The 26,320-nt window shown below is 44.1% G+C and overlaps 1 protein-coding gene across 5 annotated transcripts in view; it reads left to right on the top strand.

Moving 5' to 3' along the window:
* Positions 1–26,320, top strand: part of LOC118236333 (actin-binding LIM protein 3-like) — an 89,134-nt gene that overhangs the window by 55,498 nt on the left and 7,316 nt on the right. For 2 of the 5 annotated variants that reach the window (XM_035434607.1, XM_035434608.1), the window contains exons 4-16: positions 2,845–2,960; positions 6,408–6,534; positions 7,378–7,471; positions 10,744–10,831; positions 14,113–14,171; positions 14,691–14,762; positions 17,403–17,432; positions 18,598–18,721; positions 18,872–18,970; positions 19,554–19,604; positions 23,053–23,190; positions 23,813–23,877; positions 25,536–25,689. In XM_035434607.1, coding sequence (XP_035290498.1) covers positions 2,845–2,960; positions 6,408–6,534; positions 7,378–7,471; positions 10,744–10,831; positions 14,113–14,171; positions 14,691–14,762; positions 17,403–17,432; positions 18,598–18,721; positions 18,872–18,970; positions 19,554–19,604; positions 23,053–23,190; positions 23,813–23,877; positions 25,536–25,689 — 1,217 coding nt within the window. Of the gene's footprint in view, positions 1–2,844; positions 2,961–6,407; positions 6,535–7,377; positions 7,472–10,743; positions 10,832–14,112; positions 14,172–14,690; positions 14,763–15,574; positions 15,731–17,402; positions 17,433–18,597; positions 18,722–18,871; positions 18,971–19,553; positions 19,605–23,052; positions 23,191–23,812; positions 23,878–25,535; positions 25,690–26,320 lie in introns of all 5 variants that reach the window. The other 3 variants (XM_035434611.1, XM_035434609.1, XM_035434610.1) reach the window with 3 other exon arrangements.

Here is a 26,320-nt window from a genome sequence, read left to right as displayed (position 1 = left end):
CGAACATCAGCCATTTTAGACTGAGCCATTCGGCCAATCTATATTAAATATTTCCTCTACCCTACTAGAGTCCTTCAAAAGCACATGTCAAACCTGACCTAGTACACCCACATCCTGTTGCATTATTTAATATGCAAATTCCTCTCTATATGGATAAAAACATGAAATACTTATTCATTTTCTTTCAACCAATTTCCACCTCGGTCCCCATGTTCTGCTGACAGAATTCAATCAGAAATATATTTTGGAATTTACTTCTTATTCAGTTCTTTTCAACGTTCAGATAAATTCAATCAAATGTGTGCCATTCACCCTCACCCCAACCTACATTTACTGTCTCCAAATTAACAAATATCTCTCAATGGCTGTGGCTTATGTTCCTGAGCCTGAAAATGTTTAAATAACCTTGAATACAGAGGTCCATGGACTTATTCATATTTTGTACTAAAGTTATCTAGTACTTTCCTTTCCATGAATCAGTAAGCCTCTGGAGTATTGAATTTGTAATTGTACGAATATCTGTAATCTCTTCCCCCTGTGAAGCTTTCAGAAAAGTAACCACGAATGTATCACATTCCAGTAACCACTGCCCTATTATAAATGCACATGACATCTTTCAGTTTTTTTTTCTGTAGCAGTATTTTGAAAAAAGCACTTAGTGTTACTTTTGCTTCTCAGTTTGCTGCTCAAAGAGCCTTTTAGCTTGACGTGCATTTTTGAAAGCCTGTTTCATTCACCTATCTATGGTAATGCATACGCTGAAATTAGGGTATTGATAGAATTCCCCACCAATCTCAGTTATAGTTTCGCACACATTTTTACTTGCCTGGCAGTATGGTTTTGTTTGATCAATAGAAGGGGGTTTAATTCCGTCAGAAGTGTACATTTGAGTTGTATGGCTGTACTTCTGCTGTTAAATTTAAGACGGCCATAAATTGGCCTCTGAATGAATCCCATGAACCCACGTGCTGTGGATCCCAATACTAGTGTTTCCTCAGCTTCTACAGTAAGTGTACTGCACTGTCCTCGTAGCCTATAGCACGGTACCCACCTGTGTAGTCTGGTGGATGACACTGTTCATCCTTAGTTAGATACTTTCATACCTGCAAATCATAACCTTCAATTGAGCTCTGAAACATAAATCCATAACAGATTTATAGGATTACTATATCTGCCAGATATTATATTTATTGCTTATTAAAGTATTTGTTAATTGTCTGAGGTGGGTCTCAGGCTATGACAGGCCGAGACTAACTGTGCTTTGGGCTGATGGTCCTTCCCCCAACAGGATTCACTTTTTCATCATCTGTCTCTCTCCCTCTCTCTCTCTGTCTCTCTCTCTCTTCCTCTCTCCCTCTCTCTCTCTGTCTCTCTCCCTCTCTCTCTCTCTCTCTCTCTCTCTCTCTCTCTCCCTCTCTCTGTGTGTTTCAGCGATCAGGATGTCTATCAAACAGACACCCTGACATCCTGTGTATTCGCAGTGTGACCGTACGTCGTACAGTCGTTGTCCCCGGTTTAAACAGGAGGACTGAGCTCAAACGTGTTCACAGAGAGAATGACAGAAGTGCAAAAACAGCCCTTTGTGCTTCCTTTCATGTCCTTGTGAAGCGTGATTATGAATGCACTGACCATGGCACGGTGGCCCTTTGAGTCTCTCCAGATGCGGTGGTGAGATTTCCATTCCTGACCAAATCCGGCCCGTTTTCACTTCCTGTTTTCCTCCTGCCCGTCATTTCTTATGAATCCGTCAGGTGCATTTTTTTATAAACCTCGTTGCAACCCGCCATTAGAGGAGCGTATCTCTTTGTCTCGGTGACATAAACAAACTGACGTGAATCTGCTGTTTGTGCTGCCGTTCAGTGTTGTGAAGTCGTGCTCAGATGAGTGTGAGTCACTGTGGTGTGTAGTGTGTGCTACGTGCTGTGCTGGGTTAGCAGACAGGATAATGCTAGGTCTGGCGTTGTCTAGAGCTCCGTATTTTTGGGCTGGTTTTAAGCTCTAGCGAGAGAGAGCACTTTCTTTGCAACCTGAATGTGTTCAATAAGCAGGCCTTGGTTACCTGTGAGCTGAAATTGTCTTTCTTGTCAGATTTTGTGGAAAAATCCAGAAAATCTCCTCCACTGGAATACGCTCTAGGGATATGAGGCTTTATAAAAACTCACAAATGTTTATTTACATGGTGACTGAGTTGCACATTTAGAGGGTTTATATTTGTAACAGGGCTTTTGTCTGTCAGTTATTAATAATGTATTAATAATAATAATTTCTCGTGAATTATTGCAATAGCAGAAAAACAGTACAGTGTAGGTGAAGTAGACGATACGTGCGGACTGGAAATATTAGAAAAATACACAATCAGCCAGTTGCATCCATCAGTTCAGATACTAAGTAGCCAATTTTCTCTTAACTAGAAAAGAGATGCTTTTTAGACAAGAAACTGCTTTTGCCCAACCCCATAGAGGTTTGAATAATAATATTCCTGAATAATAATAAGGGCTCAACCTCCTAACTTCTCTGTGAAATGTTATGTCTGGGGGGAAAGAACTGAGGCCTCTCTGTCATCCTTTATTGAACCAGCAACCTTCTGGTGTACAGTAACAACCGGCAAAGCCAGAAAACTGCTAGTACATAGCAATAACACATTATTTGAAAGCTTGTACTGAATGGTCTTTATACAGTCATTTTTTAAAAATGTGTATTTTATTTTTACAAATTGTACATTGAATAACAGAAACTGTCCAGTTTTAGCAATGTTCCAGTCTGGGTAGCAGGGTTGTTTTAGCTTATTGGCTCTGGGGACTGTAATTTTTATATTGTTTTTTTTTTTTGTTTTTTTGTTTTTAGGAAGCAGTTCCCGATTGGAGACCGGGTTACGTTCAGCGGGAAGCAGTGCGTTTGCCAGCAGTGCTCTCTCACCCTCGCCAGCGCCAGAGAGCCCGTCAAGGTCCACGGGCCCAGCCGTGAGTCTCCGTCCACGTTTCCATGGCAACAGGGAGGAGGCGGGGCCTCTGGCAGGCTTTTTTCGCCATTGGTTCGCCTCCTCCTTGATTGATTCAAGGAGGAAATGTAGTGATTTTGGTGTGTTGTAACATGCAATTTTAATGAAACTCTTAAAATGATTGTCTTTTAATCAATTTTTATTTTTATTTTAATTTTTCAGTAGGCAGAAGTGTAAATTCCAGGGGTCAGAAAATTTAATTTCTTCCACCCATGAACTCAGTCAGGCTGAGTTCACTAATTAGTTTTATCTCCTGGCTGAAGAACTATGCTAATTGGCAAATCCCGGTGACTGGAGCAAAATTTTGGGGAGGACTTCTACTTTCTGAACCTGGATTTTCCACCTTTGTCAGCAGCCCAGGTGTACGTGGCGGTCACGCAGGTTTATCGGTTGCATTCAGCCAGCTGTCAGAGCTGAGGCTTGCAGAAGGTAGCGCGCTTTAAAGTGTCTCCCATTCGTCTAGCGTACTGTGCGCGGCTAATTAGATTGGTGAAAGGCGTGGAGGAGATCATTTCCCGTGGAATTGTGGGTAATGGTGGCTGAAGGTGTCGATGCGACGGTGAGACGGAGGCACCAGGCAGCGCAGGCGTACGGAGTGATGCAGCCGAGCCGGACGCCACATTAATTTCCCTTATCTCCTGTTGCATCCCATAAATCTACCTGACAAAGCAGGCCGTCCCATTATGATGCAACACGCTGCTCCATTCATATTCATCCAAAATCTCGCTCCTGTAATCCTGCAATGAATTAACGGATGCTGGTAGCAGTGAATGAATGACAATGGGTCCTGGTGCTTGGTCCAGGTTTGCGTGTGTGTGTGTGTGTGTGTGTGTGTGCCTGGGTGTGTGTGTGTGTGTGTGTGTTTGTGCACATGTGTGTGTGTGTTTGGACGTGTGTATGTATGTGTGTGTGTGTGTGTGTGTGTGTGTTTGGACGTGTGTATGTGTGTGTTTGTGTGTGTGCGTGTGTGTATGTGTGGCTGTGTGTGTGTGTGTGTGTGTGTGAGTGTTTGTGTGTGTGTGTGGCTGTGTATGTGTGAGTGTGTGTGTGTGTGTGTGTCGTATGTGCATGCATGTGTGTGCGTGTGTGTGCCACCTGCAATGAAGAATTTCACAGAGGCTTGTTACTCTAGTCTGTTTTCCTTATTTTAAACAGTCGCTCCATCAGGCATCACGACTGAAATAAATCACTAGCAATGAGAATAAATTAGGACTGACCGAGGTGGTAGAATTCAAATACTTTCAATATTTCCTGTCATCGATCATTAGTTCTTTCACTGTTGAACTAAAACTGTTATCAGCAGGACTCTTAGCTGAAAATTGACAACCAAACCTTGAGGCATTTCACAGCACCATAAAGAATATGGAGCATGCAGTTCCCTTAAAGATAACAGCTCAGTCATTTCTGCCACCAGCGTCATCATTTCAGTTTTTAGTGCTGCGGTGTTCGGTAACCATCATTGTCATTGAAGAAGTCTGCTGCCCAGCCCACTTAAGTAGGAATGGCATTGTGTACATACTGAGCCTGCACTGCCCCCTACTGGTGGTATGGGCTGCAGTCATGCAACCAAACAAGGTCAGAACGGGACAGGACAGTTACTAATTTCAAAAAAACGCAAATGAATGAAATAGTAAATGTGGGCGTATGGTGTGTATGTGTGTGCGCGTGCGCGCGTCACCTGGGAATCAAACTTGCAGCCCCATTGTACTGTACTGCCACCCAGAGTTTTTAAAGACAGATGTTTCAGTGCTTAAATAAGTGTGTACCTCTTTGCCTGTATGTATTTACACGTACTGTACGAGTGCGCATAGGTGGATGTGTGTGTGTGTGTGTGTGTGTGTGTGTATGTGTGTGTGTGTGTGTGTGTGTGTGGGAGTGTGTATTTGTGTGTGTGTGTCTAAGGTACATACTGTAAGAGATGTTCATGAAGTGAGTGTGTGTATGTGTGTGCATGTACATAAGGTACATACAGTAAGTCACATATCACTTATTGAGTAAGTGCGTACAGTGTAGGTGCGGGACAGGCGCTGGGTCGGGACGTCCCGAACGCCCCGCAGCTCAGACAGCAAACCACCCACCCCCCCACCCCCCGGGGGGGGGGGGGAGCGCAACGTAGTTAAACATCAGCCAGATGAGAACAAATGGGGGCCTGACCCCTTCCTGTGCGTGAGCGGCCCGCTGCAGCCGTGAATCACCTGCTGCTGTAAATCACACGGCTCGCCCCGCGCCCGCGACTCTGAGCGCTATTCCACATCCTGCGTATTCCCTCGCTCTTCCTGCGCGTCCGTCTCTCCCTCTCCTCTCTCCCTCTCTTCCTCTCTCTCTCTCTCTCTCTCTCCCTCTCCTCTCTCCCTCTCTTCCTCTCTATCTCTCCCTCTCCTCTCTCCCTCTCTCTTTCCCTCTCCTCTCTCCCTCTCTTCCTCTCACTCTCTCTCTCTCCCTCTCCTCTCTCTCTCTCTCCCTCTCTCCCTCTCTCCATCTCTCCCTCTCCTCTCTCCCTCTCTCTCTCTCTCTCTCCGTATCACACACCCGCTTGCTGTTTCACTGTATCGTGCTCTTTCCCAATTTATTATTCTACATTTTTCTATTTCAATCTGCACCATTCACGCGATCATACATTCATATTGTCGATGAATGATCGGCCTTATAAGCGGAAGAAGCTTTATTTCCGCGCGACACGCAGATTAAAATTTAAATGAAAAACGGTGCTGCACTGCCAAAGTACAGAAATAATGAAGGCAGCCAAAATGAATGAGGAATCGCAGCCGGGGGTGGGGGGGACTTAAATGAGTGCACTAATTAAATTAACACTCAACACAATATCTCTCTGTCTCTCTCTCTCTTCCTCTCTCTCTCTCTCCCTCCCTCTCTCTCTTCCTCTCTCAATTCAATTTTCAATTCAATTTCAATTCAATTTAAGTTGCTTTATTGGCATGAAATACAGACATATTTATTGCCAAAGCATACAAATATAATATGTAAAATAAGAGTAATATTAAAATAATAATGATAAATGTAACAATATATACAAATAACAGCATATACAATAATGCTCTCTCTCTCTCTCCCTCCCTCTCTCTCTCTCTCTCTCTCTCGCTCTCTCTCTCCCTCCTTCCCTCCCTCTCTCTCTCTCTCTCTCTCTCACACTCTCTTTCTCTCTCAAATTCAAATTCAAATGCTTTATTGGCATGACATATTTAAAAATACATATTGCCAAAGCATAGTGATAACAATAATCAACCACAGTAAGAATATATAATTAAAAAGAAAAAAGAAAACAAGCACCAACTACAATAACAGCATAAATGACAGTAACATAATATTTATTATCTATTAAATTAACTAAATTAAATTAATTTTTTTAAAGTATTCTTTCTTTCTCTCTCTCTCTCCCTCTCTCTCTGGGTAGAGTGCGCAGGCTGTAAGGAGGAGATTAAGCACGGGCAGTCCCTCCTGGCCCTGGAGAAGCAGTGGCACGTCAGCTGTTTCAAGTGTCAAACCTGCACCACCGTCCTGACCGCGGAGTACATCAGCAAGTGCGTACCCCCTTCCCGGGGCCCTGCCGCCTCTTCCTCCCTGCTCTCTCCTCCCTGTACCCCTGTACCCCCATCCCCCTGTCCCTGAAGCACGGTACCCCCAACCCCTGTGCATCCCTGTCTCCCTGAGCCACGCCCAGTTTGGTATCCCCCTCTCTGTTAGCCACGCCCCTTTTACCCACACACTCTCTAACCACACCCCCTTGTGTCAAATTCAGTTACTGCAGTGGTGGTTCCGGGAGATCCCTGTTCCGGGAGATCTACCATCCTGCGGGTTTTCATTTCAACGCTAGTTCAGAAAAGTGAAGTGAAAACCTACAGGACAATAGATCTCCAGGAAAAGGATTTGGAACCACTGGCATTGTGTTCACAGTGTCAGGCCTTTCTTGCTTAAAATGGGCAGAATCCTCTTGCAGAAAGTTGTGCAACCCTGCAGTATGTAGGTCAAGTTTCTCCCTGATCAGCAGTACAAGAGGACCAACACATTGATGAAACCGATTAGAACTAGAACAGTAGCTCCTAAACTCACAGTTCAGTGGTCTGACGGTCTTAATCAGGGGTGTTCAATGCTATCTGAAATGGACGGTGTGGGTGCAGGTTTTGGTTTTAGGCCAGCACTACAACACCTGATTCCACTAATCGTGGTTTTCAATCTAGACCTTCATAAGTACCATCAGGTGTCTTAGAGCTGGGCTAAAATCAAAACCTGTACCTACACTGGCCCATTTTTGGATAAGACCCCCCTAGTCTTAACCACGTGTAAATGGGTCTGTAATTGTTGATGCCTCTCCCTGTAATTGGCTCCTCTGTCGATCTCCCCCCCTGTGTGGTTCTGCCTTTTAGGGACGGAGTTCCGTACTGCGAGTCCGACTACCACGCCCAGTTCGGCATCAGGTGCGAGACCTGTGAGAGGTACATCAGCGGGCGGGTTCTGGAGGTGAGTGCGAGAGCGTGCAGGTGGAGGTGTGTTTCAGACAAACACACCTGTTTCACAGTGAGTCAGGCATTCAGCACGCTAAATCCTGGCAGCTTTACTTATGTTGCCAACGGTTTCATTTTTTATTTTGGCCTCATATTGCAGTTTGTTTGCATTTTTTTGCCTTTTTATTTTTTTTTTCATGACATTTTTTTCAAACTATTCCTCCAAATAAATCCTAATTCATCCTGTGGTCCTCATGGAGCCAGAAGGCCAGCCATAGCCCTCTCCGTGCATGTCTACCATGGTCCTTTTCTCTGCTCAGGCTATATTCAGTGGCACAGGTGACTGCATGTCTGCTGTTTATCAGGCTGTGGGGCGGTTGGGTCAGATGTGGCTTTGTGGTGAAGGGGGTTTCTGTGTGGCGGCTACAATGGTGACTACCGCCCAATCACACTTTATCTCTCTTTATCGCTCTAGCTCTCTTTATCTCTCTTTATCACTCCATCTCTCTATCTCTTATCAGTGTATCTCTCTTTATCACTCCATCGATCTTTATTACTCTTTCATGTCTCTATTTCTCTTTATCGCCCTCTATCTCTTTATCTCTATCACTCTCTATCACTCTATTGCGCTTTATCTCTCTATCACTCTTTATCACTCTTTGTTTATCACTCTATTGCTCTTTATCTCTCTTTATCACTCTATTGCTCTTTACTGCTCTTTTATCTCTGTCTTTATCTCTCTCGCTTTCTTTTTTGTTTTTCATGGCTTCCTTTCTCTGTGCCCTGATCACTTTACCTCCCCTCATCTCCTTTTCCATGCGTTTTATTTCTCCTTTCTCATTCTCACGCTCTTTCCTGCCTCGTTCCAGCTGCTGTTTGCCCCAGCCCTCCCTCTCCCCTCCCTGCAGGTGGTGTGTCTCCACCCCTCCCTCACCCCTGCAGGTGGTGTGTCTCCATCCCTCCCTCACCCCTGCAGGTGGTGTGTCTCCACCCCTCCCTCACCCCTGCAGGTGGTGTGTCTCCACCCCTCCCTCACCCCTGCAGGGCAAGTTTTGTGGTGTTAAGCGCACACCGTGCCTTTTTGTCCCGGACCTCAGGAAGATCTCCTCAAGGCTGGAGGAAGATCAAAGGCAATGAGGTCACTGTGACACGGGGCGAGGCTGTTGTTTGAAAAATCCGATCCCGTTGCCGTGTCAACTGACCAAGTGCAGGGGAGAAGGATGGGAAACTGAAGTACAGTGCGCAGGCTGTTGCCGTGGCTGCGGTGCTTATAGAAACCGCTCCACGCTTAGACCAGATTTCACCGAAAACAAGTAAAAAAAGCAAGCTGCTGGAAACCATTTCCCATTCCCAGTTCAGCATGCGTTTGGACTCAGGAGATGAGTTCAGATAATCTCTCTGCTGATGACGAGAATGACCCAGCCGGTAACAGAGCCTAGGAAAGTTTAGAGCACAGCTGACTCAGCAAACATTGATTTTAAAATGTTCACAGGCAAAAAGGGTTGCTTTCCTGTTTTCTGCAAGCAGATGAACTAGTGGACTCTGGGGTGTGAGGCTCTTACATTCCCCCTATTGGATCCAGCAGACGTCAGCAGTGACATCGTTACACCGTAGGGATGCTTTCCAAATTCAGTCACACACTGTGGCACTGTCTCCACAGGTGGGAGGGCACAAACTAATGTCACATGATCATTTTCAGATCACATGTCCCGGTTCATTTATATAATATAAAAACAAGTTCTCACAACACCTTCAGGCAACTGATTCGCTTACAGGTTGGAGCTAGCATTACATTACATTACCGGCATTCAGTGGACACTCCAGAGCGACTTACACACAATTTAACAACATAACATCCATTTATACTGAAGCAATGCTGGTTATCTACCTTGCTTAAAGGTACAATGGCAGTGTTATGCAAAGTTACAAGGCCAGTTCCTTACCCATTATACTACGCTGCCGCCACAAATGGCCGCATTAGCAATTGGCTAAACAAAATGGCGTCAAGTAGCTAGCTGGCTAGATTGTACACAACAGCGTTAGCTAGTAATTATTGATCTCTACAATTCATAATAATGAATGGCAGATACGAAAGGTTTTAGTAAGCATAACTGTGCTGTTTCTCCCACAGTGTCCTCAGTCTGCGGTTTATGGCGAAATTTCAAAAACTGCCACCAAACTTATTGGTGTGACAAGCGCCCTGTGGGGTGGAACTAATAAGCAGTTAACATCTGTTGTATGTGTGTCTTCAGCGAGGATGTGAGGCCTGTAGGCAACGCATATATTCCCAGCTTCATTATAAGACTCCTAAATAAAACAGAGGGATTAATGTTTGTTTGTTTTAGGGTTGGCTGCCAGTCCCTTTTCCTCTTTTTTTATTAGCCTACAGTAAAACGTTTTTTTGTTTTTGTTTTTTTTTTTTCCTGTTGACTCTTCAAACTTCAGTATTGTGGATGGTTTCTTCATCACGTTTTGACAGCTTGTTCAACAAAATGGACATTACACGCTGACTGGACATTATTGAGTGGAGTGACTTCAAATATTTATCTTCCTTTATTAACGTAGTTCGCTCTCTCTTTCCACACATTCTACTGCCTATCTTTCTCCTCACTTTATTCTTCCCTTTCTCATTCACATATTTCTCTTCTTTCCTCTTACTCACTATTCCTGTGGTGTTCAATCTTATCAGAAATGTGACCAGTGTGGGTGCAGGTTTTTGTTTTAGCCCAGTAATAAGACACCTGATTCTACTTATCAAGGTCTTGATTGAAGACCATGATTAGTTAATTAGTCAAGTCAGGTGTTGTGGTGCTAGGCTAACACAAAAACCTGCAGCCATACCAGCCCAGAACTGAGAACAGAAGATTGAGATTGGACACCTGGCTGTCACTCACTCACTTTTATTTTGTCTTCCTATATTACCGTTTCTCTCTTCCATGTTCCCAATTTCTCGATCTCTCTATTTGTTCCCTCTGTCTTTCACAATTCATCCATCTAATAGGATTCAAATAAATCAAGCAGCCTAATTTGGCGGGGCTGCCCAGTGCTGCTGGACATTTTAAACAAAACTGCACAAACACCCCCACCCCCAACCCAACCTTGCTCAATGTGAAAACCAGTATGAAAGAAAACAAAATGAATCAGGCTGAATCTCTCTCTTGTTCCCTCTCTCTCTTTCTCTCTTGCTCCCTCTCCCTCTCTCACTCCCTCTCCCTCTCTCTCTCTTTCTCTCTCTCCCTTCCTCCCTCCCTCTCTCTTTCCCTCTCTCCCCCTCCCCCTCTCTCTCAGGCCGGGGGAAAGCACTACCACCCTACCTGCGCCCGCTGTGCCCGCTGTAACATGATGTTCACAGAGGGAGAGGAGATGTACCTGACAGGTGAGGCCACTCGGCCGCCTGGCGTTTGCCGCCTAAATCACGCGTGCCGGCGCTGCACGCGAGGCCCAGAGCTGCGGTGGGTTCAGGCGGGGGCCAGCCAGTCCAGATTCAGACAGGAGCTGAGAGAAGAAACTGGCTAATTTCTTCAGGAGGAAGGCAGCTATACCTTCACAGTTTCCATACAGCCGGTCTTTTCCTCACCCAGTAGTGCAGTTTAGAGAACCGTGTTTGGTTTTCCTGACTGTTTTTCAAATGTAAGATCACAAATATGTGATTAGAATGTTTTTAACTGAACATTCTAATGCAATGCTGATGTCACAATCACTACTGGTCATTGAAAGCAATGGAGTTCTAGAACAGTGACTTTTATTTATTTAAAAAAAACATTCCAAAAAACATAGGGTCTTCATAGGGTTAAATGTCTCTCGTCCTCAGAGTGGCTACCTGCTGTCTGACTCTGCTTTCACCCAATAGCAGAGCATCTTCTTCTCTGTATGCTTGTCACCAGGGTAACTAAGCTATTTTTCTGTTGGGTCTTTATTGTTTCAGTTTGGTGTACCCTGAAGGGTGGAACTGGAAGGCCAAGACTCAACATGAACTTGGTTTTTATGTTCATGGGGGATCCCAGTCTATTTTGTATCTGTTCACATTCTTCTGGCTGAAATGGGTTTTGTCGGTAGGAGAATAAACATGGCAGAGAACCATGCAGGGCTGGTCTTTTTTTTTAATCCCTGTGGTATTTTAAAGCGTAATTCATCAGGTCCTTGGGGCTGGCACTCTGAAGGATTGCTATTATATTAACAGACTCTCAGCCACACCGCGATCGATCAAAACGGTGTTTGTGCACACTGTAAAACTGGCCCAAAGTGACTGTTTAACACTGAATAGCCTGCACTGCTGTGACACATTCAATGGCGCTTTCTCATGAGCCAGTGTGTTAAAGCCAGGCCTTGTCACGACTATATCATTAGCTGTATGGAAGTGCTCTGAGGCCCAAGTCATTAATAGGTCCGTGAGCTGCTGCTGCACATCGTTGCCAAGCATGGGCCAATTGGAATGGGTTGCTGAGGAAGCAGTCTGTCCGATCAAAAGGAATACCTAAAGAAATCGCCCAATCGAAAGGGCTCCCTGAGGAAAGATGTTTCCTCATTAGTGTCTGTACTTTTTTTATCGAATCTTTGTAAGAAGTCATCACTATTTTATTATCACATCTCAAAGCCAGCGTATTTGTAATGATGTTTTTGCACTGTCATGATTATTTCAAGAAGCAGCTATTACTGCATCATATTCTAATTTGTTATGAAGAATGAATTGGGGAGCGTAGAAGGAGATCTTTATTTTTCTGGAAATTTTTTCACCATTAAAAGGAACTTCAGTGTTCATTTGTTCATTTTGGTATTTCGCTTTTTTCCTGCAAATTATGAGATTATGTAAATGATTCTAAAATATGGATTATTTTAATCTGGTAAAAAATTGTCATTGAGGTCGTGGTGGGATTATGTATTTGATTTTACAGCAGTAAACTCACTTCGACAGTGGTTGTTTAGCACTTGGTAGGTTAGCTTTATTTTATCCTCATTTTTTATATTATTGTCTTTTTCATTATCAGTGCTCGAATGGAACATCCAATAACCCCCAGGGCGTCAACAGCTCCCATAGTTATTAATGCAAGATTCAACACCAATTTCACACAATGCCCCACAGACCATGAGATCAAACCATTATGCCACAAACAGCATTATGCCTTAGGCAAGGACAGGATATTGAGAAACAGAAAACATCTCATTATCATTTTCTGTGACTTTATGGTTCTGAATCGTGGTATTACTGACTCTGTTAACATTTACTGAACAATTCCCCCAGGAGGAAATCTGTTTTTTTTTTCCTTGGTATTGTGTGAGTGTATGTGTGTGTGTGTTTGTATTTGTGTGCGTGTGTGTGTTGGTGCATGTGTGCGTGTGTGTGTGCATGCTTGCATGTGTGTGTGTGTGTGTGTGTGTGTGTGTGTGTGAGTGCACGTGTGTGCATTTGTGTGTGCGCACATGCATGCATGTGAGTGTGTATGTGTGTGTGTGGGTGTGCGTGTGTAGGTGTGTGTGTGTGTGTGTGTGTGTGCATGCATGTGTGTGTGTGCGTGTGCGTGTGTAGGTGTGTGTGTATGTGTAGGTGTGTGTGTGTGTGTGTGTGTGTGCATGCATGTGTGTTTGTGTGTGTGCTTTGTCTGTATGAGATATGAGATCCCCTTTACTGTAGCACTTTCTTTTTCTAGTAAATAAGATGGATGTCACTCTCTCATTGACGAATCAGTCCCAGCAGATGTTTCTCCAGCACAGGTGATGAGAGGTTCATTAAGGCTGTGAGTGAGGGACCCTTACTGTTCACACAGAGGCAGGAAAAGCCAAACCGCACACTTTCATTCCCCTGGCCAATCACAGAAAAGTTCTTCACCAGGTTCTTTCTGCTGTGGTCATCCCTGTTTGAGCTACACACAGGAGCAGCTGAAATAGCAGTGCTCTTCAAAGAACTATCTCAGCTTTTAATAGGCCAGCCTTACAAAAAAACCTGTTTCAAAAAATAATACCCTGTGTCATTAATTAAAATTTACTCTTTGACTAGTATACTCTTTTTCATGCCTCCGCGACGGCACAGCCGTGGCCGGAGGCATTATGTTTTCGGGTTGTCCGTCCGTCTGTCCGTCCGTCCCAACTCTCGTGAACGCGATATCTCAGGAACGCCTTGAGGGAATTTCTTCAAATTTGGCACACACATCCACTTGGACTCAAGGATGAACTGATTTGATTTTGGTGGTCAAAGGTCAAGGTCACTGTGACCTCACAAAACACATTTTTGCCTTGGTTGGCGGAGGCATACAACCCTGAGGCGGTATTTCTAGTTTGAGTTTTTTTTTAAATTTATTGTTGTTTTTTTGGAGTGATAGGAGATTTGATTTGGTTGGCATAGGTACATGATTGATAGCATTGTAGAAGCAGCAGGCCTGATTTTCTGGGCTTCTGGACGCACTGGTCTTTAGCGCTTTGAAGTTTTTTTTTGTTCAAAATTATAATTCAGTGTTCTAGAACTCTATTGCATTCACTTACCAGCAGTGACTGTTACATCAGCATTAGAATGTTCGTTAAGAACATCGTAATCACATATTTGTGACTTTACACCTTAAAGGGTTCAGTCCTCTGGATGGCTAATCCTCTTCAGCAAACCCATCCAGTGAATTCCCAACTGTGTTGATGTTCAGAATCCAAGCCTTCCTTCTCTCTGTGTTGCAGGTTCTGAGGTGTGGCATCCACTGTGCAAACAGACCTCACGGACAGAGAGGAAGCTAAAGGTAAGCATTTGAGTCTCACCAGGAAGGACAATATTTTTAATTTTTAAAAAAAATTTTTACATAATACTTGGATGACAAAAAAAACATGTTGCAGTGAAAATGCAGGGACTCATGTCCCCTATGGGGGACAAAAATAATTTCCAGGTCTTAGGAGGATAAACTGCAGCTATGAAACACTGCCATTCAGCCCCCCTCCCTCTAACTGGCAAAAACAACAGAGGTGTGGCTGAATACCACCCTGAAGGTTTTGGCACACTGCCTGTGGATAATCCCAACTGAATGAAACCCGCCCATCCCGGGGCAATGCCAGAGCCAAGGGCCATAGACAGCAATGACATGGTGTGTATCTGATACCAGACCACAGAGCATATCAATGCACTAGAGCAGAGCTTTTACAGATGCCATACCATAGAGTATTTCCATGCACTAGAACGGTGTGATCCATGTCTTCAAGCTACTGTCAGGTCCGTAGGCATACCTCTGAACTCTGACCTTTGACCTTGTTCTTCTTTTTTACAGCACCGGCGCACTTCGGAGACGTCCATCTCACCCCCCGGCTCGAGCATAGGCTCACCGAACCGAGTCTTCTGCGTGAGTATCGCCAGAACATCGGCACAGCGCTGGGCGAGGTACACTACCCGCGGTCTGTAGCTGGCTTTGGGGGGGCCTCTGGCAGGGAGAACCCCGCCCCCATTACGCTTAACACAACCAAACAGACTCCCACCACTTTTATCATTGGCAATGGGGTGAAGAAGTGGGGCCTTATGACCTTAACGATGCTTTTCCTCAACTTTCGCTGTGCAGTTTCTGTTCATATGTGCCCTGTGTTTTCAGTTATTAAACACTAACGTGACCGCGGGGATCGCGCCAGCAGTGTCAATCGCTGCCTTAGTAACGTGTCATTTCCTGTTGTCTCTGAGTCCTGATCTGGCCTGATGTCGTAAGCATGCATGTTTGTGGTATACTCATGCTGTTCCTGATGTTAATGTATGATGTTCAAGTGTTGTGTGTGACATCTTTGTTCTACACCAAAGTCCTGGTGGATCTGAAACGGCTCCAAGGATTTCTGGGATTCTCTATTTTAAAGAATCAAGGATGTTTAGGCCTGTGTTGCGTGTAAGCTGAGGACAGAGTAGTTTCCTTTGTGAGCTGTATTTTAATTCTTAAAAATCTGTTTGGTTCTTCCCACATGATGTCATGCTATTCTTTACTATGGGCAACTGATCAAGGCCGTCAATCAATCCACATGGGACAATCATTAGCTTGCAGCCAGTCCAACCTGTGTGTCTGCATTTGTCTTGTCTCTGCAGCTTTCTTTCATGTCTTTCATCTGTTCAACTGTTTTCTTTTTTGTTGTTGTTGTTCTTCTTTTTCTTTTCTTTTCCTTTATGTCCTTCCTCTAGGGCAAAGTGGGAAATGATATCCTTAGATACAAAGACTTCGTTGCTCTGCCGAAGGTCAAAGCTATATATGACATGGAGCGGCCTGAGCTCATGTCCTATGAGTCCTATTGCAGATTGGTGTCTGATGACAGGCTAGAGCGCTACTACTGCGGGGAGGTACTGAGGCGCTGCTGCTGCTGTCGCTCTCTCTTCTGTCTGCGTGTGTGTGGTTTGCGTTCCGCTCCCTAACCCCTGTGTCTGTGCTCCGCCCCCTCACCGGCAGCATACCCTGCCCCCATCCCTGCATGCCCCACCCCCAACACGTGTGCCCCGCCTCCAGCTTAACCCTTTGAAGAGTGGGGTGGGGGGGGATTGTTACATCAGTGATTGTTACATCAGGATGTTCAGTTCAGAACGTTCTAATGTCATATTTGTGACCTCAAACCTTAAAGGGTTAATGGGCTTCATCAAAACAGCCATAACATCCTTTACCCCTTACACATTCTAGTTATGCCCACAAAAACAGTCAGTATTTCATATGCAAATATCGTCTTCATCGGGACAATGACAGTGAGAAATTACAGACGCACCTTGTGCTTTCCACACTATGATAGTGTTCCTAAATTTAATGTTCACCTGTTAATGCGCAGTCTTAACAGGTGAGCTAGAAATTGTCATTGTTAATTGTCTGGTGATTTTGTTTCTGTTGAAATACTGTCGTTTTGTGAAGGGCATGCACTGCATTTATATAGGGCTTAATAAAATACCTCAGAATGTGGGTTTCTATCATTTTGTTGATGAAAACACAGCACCATAAACCAGTCCAGCACCATAAACACCTTTTTTTGGATGTTTGCGTTTCACTTTTACATCATCGGAATTTTGCTGGCTTTTGCCATTTCTGCAGTTTTCCTCCCTGTTGTCCTGCATCATGTGCGTACGTGACGGAAAGCTTGTGCCACACAGATTGGTTTAGTGCTGCTGTGTGCCCAGGGATGGAGGGCCTAAATTAAATTTTGCGTGTTCCCGGCATGGTTGCTGTGATCAAACGTAAGCTTCCATCAAGCTTGACCATGTGACCTGGCAGTTAATTACTGCGGATGAATGATCTGTCCGAGTCACGTTGGTTCGGCTTCTGTGTTTTGAGGTGCCTAACCCAAGAACTCGCGTTAATTATTGCACTATAAAATTGAGTGAAATGCCCATTGCACAGTCCACTGGAAAGGCATGTCATTATCTCTTTAAATCCTTACAGCCATCATGTTTACCTGTGCCTCATCGCATGTGTTAAACTAGAACAGTATAATAAATGACAATTTTATGGTATTACTGTTTCAGTCATATGTTCATGCTAAATAAAATGTGAAATATATCGGCTGATAATAACCTAGAATACAATGGTGAGGTAACACAGCATAGTACATTCAGACTTGTGTCTGTGTGATTGCATATATACTGTAAGTGCGTACTGAGTTGGTATTATGTTAGAACACCTTTGTATTGCATATTATTTTTAAAGATAGTTTCACTGCAACATGGTTTTGTCATCCAAGACACTTGTATGTTAAAAAAATGAAAATACCTCAGCTTTTCATATGTCGGCTCTCAAGAGTATAGCGCAAGCACATATGTATTTAATCAGACGAAAGACCAATGTAATGTGAAGTGTGGCCAGAGATGCATGGGTGGTAACTAAGATATTTAGCAGAACGGGTATGTATCATCACAGGCCTGGTTCTAGGCTTCAGATGCCAGTGATGAAGTGGCCCTTTAGCCTTCTGTGGGGCCCTGACATTCTCTCTCTCTCTCTCTCTCTCTCTCTCTCTCTCTCTCTCTCTGTTCCCTACAGTCCCTGGGATCCCTCTCTCAATACTCTCAGGTAAGTACACTTCTGTTATCCCTGGCAGCATCTGCAGGAGTGTCAATCATAAGAAAAAAAAAGGGGGAGTGGCTGTGTGGGGTTTCATCGTTTGTGGGCGGAGCCTTAGCAGAACAATCCACGTCTTTCGTAATCAATCAATCACTCAACAGACTTGTAGTGTATTTGTGTTGCGCTGTTTGCAGTCAGCAGTCACCACACAGCCCTTCACTGTGGACATTATCCTGGGATAACGTGTTAAAATCCTTTTGAGCCTATGTGGGAAACCTGGAAAATATTTCTATGACACCTTAAAGGGTGAACGATGGAACAGACTAAACTCTTAACAGATGGGGAAGTTTATGCAGGGAATTTTATAGAGGGATTTTTCAATAATGACTCTCACTGACAAACTTGTCCCAGGAGTGTGTTGCAACCCACTGTCAACAAGTGTTAGAAATATATATTTTGGGTATTTCAACCTGGGTGTTATAATCTACAGACATGCAGCTGAACTAAGCTCATTCATTTTCTGCCGGTCTCTTAGGGTCTCCCAGTAGTTATTTCTGCCATTATATAAAATATTTGGCTCTCCCCCCAGTTCCAGAGATCCCAGCCAACAATTAAAATGGCTTGTCTCCAAAATGAGCACTTTTTTGCGTATTGAGCAGGTGTTCTTATCCAGAGTAACTTACACAATTTTATATTTCACATAGTTTTAATTTATCCTGCTAGATATATAGCGAAGCAATTCAAGTTAAGTGACCTTGCTCAAGGGTACGACAGCAGTGCTCCACCTGGGAATCAAACCTGCAGCCCCTCGGGTTACTAGCCTAGTTCCCTAAACATTATACTGAACTGCCACCTGATGTTTTTAAAGACAGCCGTTTCAATGCTTAAACAAGTGTGTGTGTGTGTGTGTGCGTGTGTGTGTATTTACATGTCTTGTACCAGTGTGTGTCGATGGATTTGTGTGTGCGTGAGTGTGTGTGTGCATGTGTGGAAGTGTACGTGCGTGTATTTACACATACTGTACGAGTGCACATAGATGGGTGTGCGTGTGTATGTGTGTTTATGGAAGTGGTGCAGGGTTCCTGTGTTTAGCGTCTGAAGTTATGCAGTCCTTTGACTTGTGGGCTTGGCTTTGGCCTGTGGGCTTTGACCTGTGGGCGTGGCCTCTCGGCAGGACATGTACGACAGCGCCAGTGTGGAGCTGCGACACCGCCGCTCCTCCAGCCCCGGGTTCGTCGACTCGCCCTCGTACGGGCGCCATGGCTACCCCCCCACCTCGCCCCGCTCCCCCCGCTTGGGTGAGTCCCGGGGCCGCCCTCCTCGAAGGGGTGCACCTCGCTGGGGCACGGAACTCACTGAGAAAAACCTCGGCAACCATGGTCGATCTCCTTCTACGCTCGCCACGAGCCTGCATTCACGCCTGTGTTGTTCTCCATCTTTGGCTGCAGGAAACGAGAGTGGCAGGAGCTCGCCCTACTACAGCCAGCTTGATGCCAGGCCTAGCACTCCCACCACGTACCAGACTCCCAAACATTTCCATGTGCCGGGTAGGTAACAAAATCTTCCCCCTCCCTTCCATTTTTTTCAGCTCCAGGGACTACTCAACTCCAGGTCCTGTGGACCACAGGTATTTGTCTGTAGGTATTGACTCCAACCATGCAGTGTACCACCTGATTTCTCGAAATATTTCACCTCCTTGGTTCAGAAAGTAAGCTCATTAGTGAAATCTGGTGGTGTAGTACAAGGATGGAGCAAAATACCTGCAGACACTTTGTCCCTCAGGACCAGGAGCTGAGTGGCCCTGCTTTAGTTGGCCAACTACAGCATCAGAAAGCATATATGAAATTACCACATTTGGACCCACATGTTGCAGAAAATATTGAACATCCTGTATTGAGCGTCCTGTTGAAAATGCACAATAGAAAGCATGTGCTGGGATGACCTGTATCCTGTGTCATTTTAAGGTATATTCGTAGCCTGAAACTGACATCATCAACTTTTTCCTGGAGTTCCTTGTTGTGTCCCTCTGATCTAGATTCCAGCTCCTCCCCTTCCTGTCCTCTTTCTGCCCACTTCCTGTCCTTTTGTGTTTCACTTCCTCTTCACTTCCTCTTTCTTTGTGTTCCTCAGCGACAGGGGAGTCCAACATCTACAGGAGGCCCCCCATCTATAAGAGACATGGTATAGTGTGACGGGGGGCCCTGGGGGTTCGGGGCTTGCTCTCTTTTTTAGATGTGCTAGGACAGGGATACATCAAAATCTGGCCTTAAGGCTAGTAGTCCGGCTGGTTCTCATTCTTCCCCTCTAATCAGGCCTGGGACACCAGGTGAGGTAGATCTCTGGCCAATCGGTGGCATTAGTCAATCATTTAACTATTGGGTAGAAAAGAAAACCAGCAGTACTACTGGCAGCGAAGGCCAGAATTGAGTATCCCTGTGCGAGAGCGTTACGTGTAAGCAGAGTGATTGTGTGCAGTGTCTTCACCAAACCAGCAGTCATTCAGGCCTATGAGAGAATGGGCAGGGAAGTAGGCTCGTAACCCAGAGCTTGCAGGTTCGATTCCCAGGTAAAACCATAAAAACACACTTGCTGAATTGCTTCAGTATATGTCCAGCTGCAAAAGAATTGATGCTATGTAGAAATGGCAAGAGTTGTGTAAGTCACTCTGGATAAGATCTGCTAAATGCAAGTAAAGCACTGAAATCAAGTAACAAAGCACTGTGATTATACAAAAGATCGGATATTTGTTTTATAAAGAACTTATAGTAATAGAACTGAGGGCATGAGCACTTCTTCCATGGCGTCTGTAATGTAAAGCCCATTATTCACCATATGATTTACTGACTGGACTTAATTAGACTTTAGAATAACAGGTGAAACCCAGGTTGGCTCCAGAAGACTGAACTAATTGAGCTCATTTTTAACATGCAGTGCCTGTAATATCCATGCGGCATAAGTATGAATAAATAAATATAGATAAATAAAAATGTGTGCTAGGTTCTGGGTTCTAGAGGAGAGAAATATGAAACTGGAGTTTGCTGAGCAATGGCTATTTGGTCAAACCGTACATTTGGAATCTTACTAAATTATCCAAGTCTAGCTTCTTGCTACTTTTTGCCTTGGTACTTACTTCTGTATGTATATAAGTGGATTCTGAATGTGCAAGTGCTCTTGCTATTCATTTAATTTAGGTGCTCATTTGGGTAGTTTTGTTCTTGTTTGTATGATCTAGTGTCATTTTCAGTATGGTAGCTGACAATAAAATCTGTTGAGGACGTTTCTGCACCTCTTTTTGCAATATATTAATAAACTAGGATGATGATAATAATAATAATAATAATAATAATAATAATAATAATAATAATAATAATAGTGCATTTGACCTGCATGCTATTGTTTGTGCTCGTGTTAATGGTTGTGTTTGTGTTGACTTGCGCTCCTGACTGCATGATTTAGGTATAATGTGCACTACAGGCTTGTCCTCTTTATGATACAGGGAGGTGTGCAGGGCAGGGTGGGGCAGGGCAGGGCAGGGGATTAGGGGGAGGTACATGTTGCACTGAGCTGGCACCATGTGCTCTACAACCACCACTTTCCCACAATCCTCCTGGAGCTGAAACATGCACGATCCTTCAATCACAGACACACACACATACACGCCTACAAGCACACAGGTATGCACATGCACATCAGCATTCATGGAGACACACACAAACATCAACGTGCCTGTATGTGCCCAACATGCATACAGTACTCACACACAGGCATACGCACTCACGCACACACACACACACACACACACACACACATGCTCACACACGCACACACACACACACACACACACATGCATATATTCAGAACTCATGCACAGAGCTCCCCTTCAGTAGCAAGCTGGTAGAAATCTCCTGTCTATATATAAATCAAAGGGTATGAAAGATGAAAGCATCAGTGACTATAAACGAACCCCAGATCTCCTCAGTGCAAAGACGTCTATGGTGCTCCGCAACCCTACAGCACCAGCGCAACTCAGTACGTTCACCCAAAAGTAAAATCCAAAGAGATTCCAAAAGCGGAGGAAATGTCAGAAAAAGATCGATCTTTGGCCGCCCGCTCATTCATTATACATGTGTTCATAATAACGCATTCATATTACACCGCCAGTTTGACAGAAACAGGGAGGATTTAGGGAACTCGCTCCCAAATCGCTGTGACTGGACTGCCCCTTTATCTAGCGGTACTGTGAGCACGCCAGTCCCTCTGTGGGCTGGCCTCCACCCCTGACCCCTTCGCTGACGTCCGCTGTGCGTCTCGCAGTTTCTCGCTCCATCTCTTGTCTTTTCTCGATGCCCTCAGTGTTTATACACAGCCCCCATCCACAGCTCACTGCATCTATGCTTTTACGAGAAGTAAACTGAAGGTATAAGCGTGCAAGTTTTCAGCAAGGTGATTCCCCCGCCTTGTCTCCAAGCCTGTCCTGCACAAAAAAAAAAAACATTTAACTCTTTGCTACCCATGTGGAGGAAGCTATGTATGCCCCATAGATGTGACTGTCATTTTGGCCAATCAGCATCCAAGAGAGCTGATTGGCTAAAAATACATACAGGCTGCATGCGGTCATTTGTCTGGTTTTGTGACATCACCACTGGATGTTTTGCTTTCACACGGGAAGCAAATTTTGGCAGTTTTTTTCCCCCCTGTGCGCTCCTTTCCTCACGAATCACCAATAACGTTCCTTTTCCTGTCTTTCTTTATTTTCCATTTTCATTTTGTTTTTTTACTCTCCCGTAACTTTTCCTTCCCTGCACCCTACCCACAATGCATTTCCCGGGCCGACTGTCCGGTCTGTAAGTACCGTCTCTTTCCCTTCGTCCGCGTGTCTGTCTGTCAGTCAGCCTGTCTGTCTGTCACTCAGCCTGTCTGTCTGTCAGTCAGCTTGTCTGTCTGTCACTCAGCCTGTCTGTCACAGAGGACACATCTGAGTGGTGCATTATTGTTATTCAGCTGTATACTCAGACCATCTTTGGAATGATTACCTTGTTATTGTTACTATTTTTTAATCCTTCATCTGATCTTTAGTATGGTGTCGTGTTGAAGATTTAATAAAATGAGCATTATTATAATTATGTGTTGCGCAAGAATGATCGGTAATTTTTGTTATATATCACATTTTCTTTTTTGGTACTACAAATGTTTACATATTTATTTAAAATGTTAATAACAGCTTAGGGAAGGGTTACAGAATTAGGCAACCCAGTTTAGTCTAAGCTGAGCCCTTGTTATAGAAAATTTATGTGGGTTCACTCTTTGATTGTACTTGAGTCATGATCTGTGGTTATGAGTATAATTACCTCATTAACAGAGGCGAGATTCATTTAGATCATAATCAGATTTGGATAAGGAGCGGAGAATGGTTGAAATCACAGTCTTAACAGAGTAAGTGCTCTCTCTCTCTCTCCCTCCCTCCCTCTCTCTATCTCTCTCCAACCAAACCATACCATTGCTTCTGCAGCATGCAAAAGTTGTTCATTAGTTCACACAGTACGTGTCAGTGATGGTGATTGCACTGTAGTTCCAAGTGCTACATGAAGCTTCACAGGGGTTCATGAATCTGCATTCTTATGTCCTCCAGACGATGACCAATATTCAGCCATAAAAAGTAAGACCAGTGATGACATCATGAACTGCGCCCAGTTTTCATCCACGTACTCTCCGGACCACATCCAGCACCCCGAATCCAACTACTTCCCCTACACCGAGTCCCCCAAAGGTATCACTACACTGTGTTAAGAAAGAACCCAAATTAGGAATGAATCGATTGATTGACTTGATTTATTAACTGACTGACTGACTGACAGATAGATAGATAGATAGATAGATAGATAGATAGATAGATGTGTTTTGTAAAGCTTTGGCTACAGTATGTTTGAAGTATACCCACTTACTACACCTGAATGATATAAGGGCCCACTGATCAGTCAATGTATCGCGTATAAGGATCTCTGGTGACAATGGACAAGCGGAAGCTATTTTCATTAAATGAAATTGATATTAAGTGAGACAGGGTCATTTCAGTGCACCCATGATGTTGTTTTCTTCTGTCTGCCGCTCTGATTTAAACCTTTGTTTTTATCTGCGCACCACTGCCGAAGAGAAATGAAGGAAGTGTGAGAAATATTAGGCTGATATTTATTTTCTTTTTCTCTGCCAGGTGAATTTCTTATCTGCCGTAGATGGGCTTATGTATTTATCACCTGCTTATTCATTTCACAAACTCACCTTTAAAATATTATGCCTGTGTTTCTCTACCTAGTGTCAGGTTCAAGTTATTGATTTATACTCTCTTTCCATTCATCTCTACCACCTCTCTCTCTCTCTCTCTCTCTCTCTAGCTCCTCGTGCTCGAAGGTTTTCCTCGGGTGGTGAAGAGGACGGTTGGAATCACAGTCTTAACAGAGTATGTCTCTTTCTCTCTCTCTTCTCTCTCTCTACCCCCCCTCTCTCTCTCTCTCTCTCCCTGTCAGTATATCCCTCTACTCTTCTTAAACTGCACACTCGTACGTCCCTAGACTTGTGGACTCCTCGGAGTGATCGTATTGGTTGAGAGTAACTCAGAATCTGCTCGCAGACCGCTGAAGTTCAGTTATTTTCGTCTAGCTGCGTTTTGAGTTAAATAGAATAGGAAGAAAGGGAAAGACTGAGGGAATTACGTAAGACGACTTTCCTGAGAACAGACTGCGCTCCTCTTACGGTGGCAAGCAGGCATTTTCTTTAAAGAAGACCGAGATATAAAAAAAATTAATTACATTTAAAAAATAAAAATTAATAGAACATAGAAATGTAAAAGCTGCAGCTCTTTTACATTAATTAAATACTCCCCTTAAGGATTAATACTGCTCTGCTCCTACCTTGCTTCGCAGTCTTTTTCGATCCAGCAAGGTTGTTGTGGTAAACATTTGATTAAATTTCTCGACAGGATGCAATCACATTACTGATAACAGCAGGAGATCACCTTGGTTTTGATGTGCCCCTGTCAGGTCTTCTGATCACCAGAGAATACATTAACAGCATTTTCTCTGCTAGCATATTAACATGAATACTTCATGGTAAATGGATGCAAAGTATGTACGATGCTTTACACAATATGTGTACAGATATGTATTGAATTGCACCACATTATTTATAATTTTATTACAGTATTATTTATGCATAATTCTTCATCCTAATTCCATGCAAGCCTTCAGGTCTGTTTGCATGAACCAGGTTTGAACCTCATTAGGACCATACAACTCAACACTATTAGTGTCAGCCAGTAAATATACTATACTGTATATATCATATATATATATATATATATATATATATATATCATATTATAAATAAAATGAGCATTTTCATTGAAATGTAATTTAGAACCACTTGATTCTTTAAAAATGAATTGATGTAATAATTTCGATTTGGTTCCCATGTGGAAAGACTAATGAATATTCCTGAGCAGGAGAGCTGACAGCATTTGACGGCTTATTTTCATAAAGCTGGCAAAACGTGACCTCGAGCCATCAGTGCTTTTAATGCGCAATCTGGTCATTTAGAACCCTGACCGCGCAAAACCGTCGCTATGAGACAAGCGAGAGTGTAACATATGTCCTGTCAGTGTGTGATAGCTTCCCTCTGGCCAAACACCCGCCCCCCCCTTTCAACTCACCCCACCTTCCCTCCATCTGCCCCTCCCCTTTTTTCTCCCTCTAATATCACTCACTCTCTCTCTCTCTCCAAATGAATCAAAGGATTCAAACTGGCTTTGCATAAATGACAGCACAAATCTGTACGAAATTGTGTAGGTGATTTGCGACTATGGTTCATTTATTTTCTTACTTTTCAATGTTGTTTTTAGTTGTTTTGTAGTTTATATAGATTCATTTTTAGTCTTTATTCTAGTGTACAATGAATTTACAATGATGTTCTAATAAAGAGGCGTCAAAGTCAGTCTCTCTCTCTCACTTGCTCTCTCTCTCTCTTACCTGCTCTTCCTCTCTCTCTCTCTCTCTTACCTGCTCTTCCTCTCTCTCTCTCTCTCTTACCTGCTCTTTCTCTCTCTCCTCCTCTCCCTTGCAGGTCCAAGGTGGGATCGGGAGGCTTATCCTGAAGGAGGAAATGAAGGCCAGGTCTGGTTCCTATAGCAACGATCCCTGGGGCGGCTCCCGCAGTTCCCGGAGTGGCAGCAGGGAGGCGCTGCACGGCAGCAGCTACAACAACACCATCAACGGCTGTGAGGACCGCGCCCTTTGTATTCATACTGTCCTCCTGAGAGGACAGCACCTTTTCTGTTTATACTGTCCTCCCGAGAGGACAGCACCCTTTCTGTTTATACCAGGGGTGTCCAGTCTTATCCAGAAAGGGCCGGTACAAGGTACTAACGGCACGTAGCTGTCAGGTGACTGTCAGTATCAGATCGGTGAGCCCATCTTCAAAAAGCAGAGACCCACACAACACACAAAAATGGTTGTCATCTTGCCACTTCAGAAGCTCACAGTAAAATATACATTCTGTGAGAGTAAAAGTTGCTCTTTAAAAGTTTAGAGCTGATTTTAGCACTGCGTGTTTTATAACGCACGGTAAGGGAACCGGACCCCTGGTGGATCGAGGGGCTGACTGTAAATTTGGGGGAAAGCGGGAGGACTCTGGGGCAGACTCTGGATCTGTTTATTTTCAGACACCACCGTTGTTTTATGACTTTTTATCAAGCTGGCGCCTGCCGGGGGGCGGGGGGGGGGGGGGGGGGGGCGGGGGGCATCCAATCGAACAGAAGCACTCCATTATTAGCGCCCGCGAACGAGACGTCAAGCCTCGCTTTTTCAAGATGGGTTTTTTATTTTATTTTATTAATTTATTTATTTTTG

The sequence above is a fragment of the Anguilla anguilla genome, chromosome 9 (assembly GCF_013347855.1).
Source record: "Anguilla anguilla isolate fAngAng1 chromosome 9, fAngAng1.pri, whole genome shotgun sequence".
Classification (NCBI taxonomy): Eukaryota; Metazoa; Chordata; class Actinopteri; order Anguilliformes; family Anguillidae; genus Anguilla; species Anguilla anguilla.
Note: the sequence above shows the minus strand (reverse complement) of the source record. Positions and strands in the feature narration are given on the sequence as shown.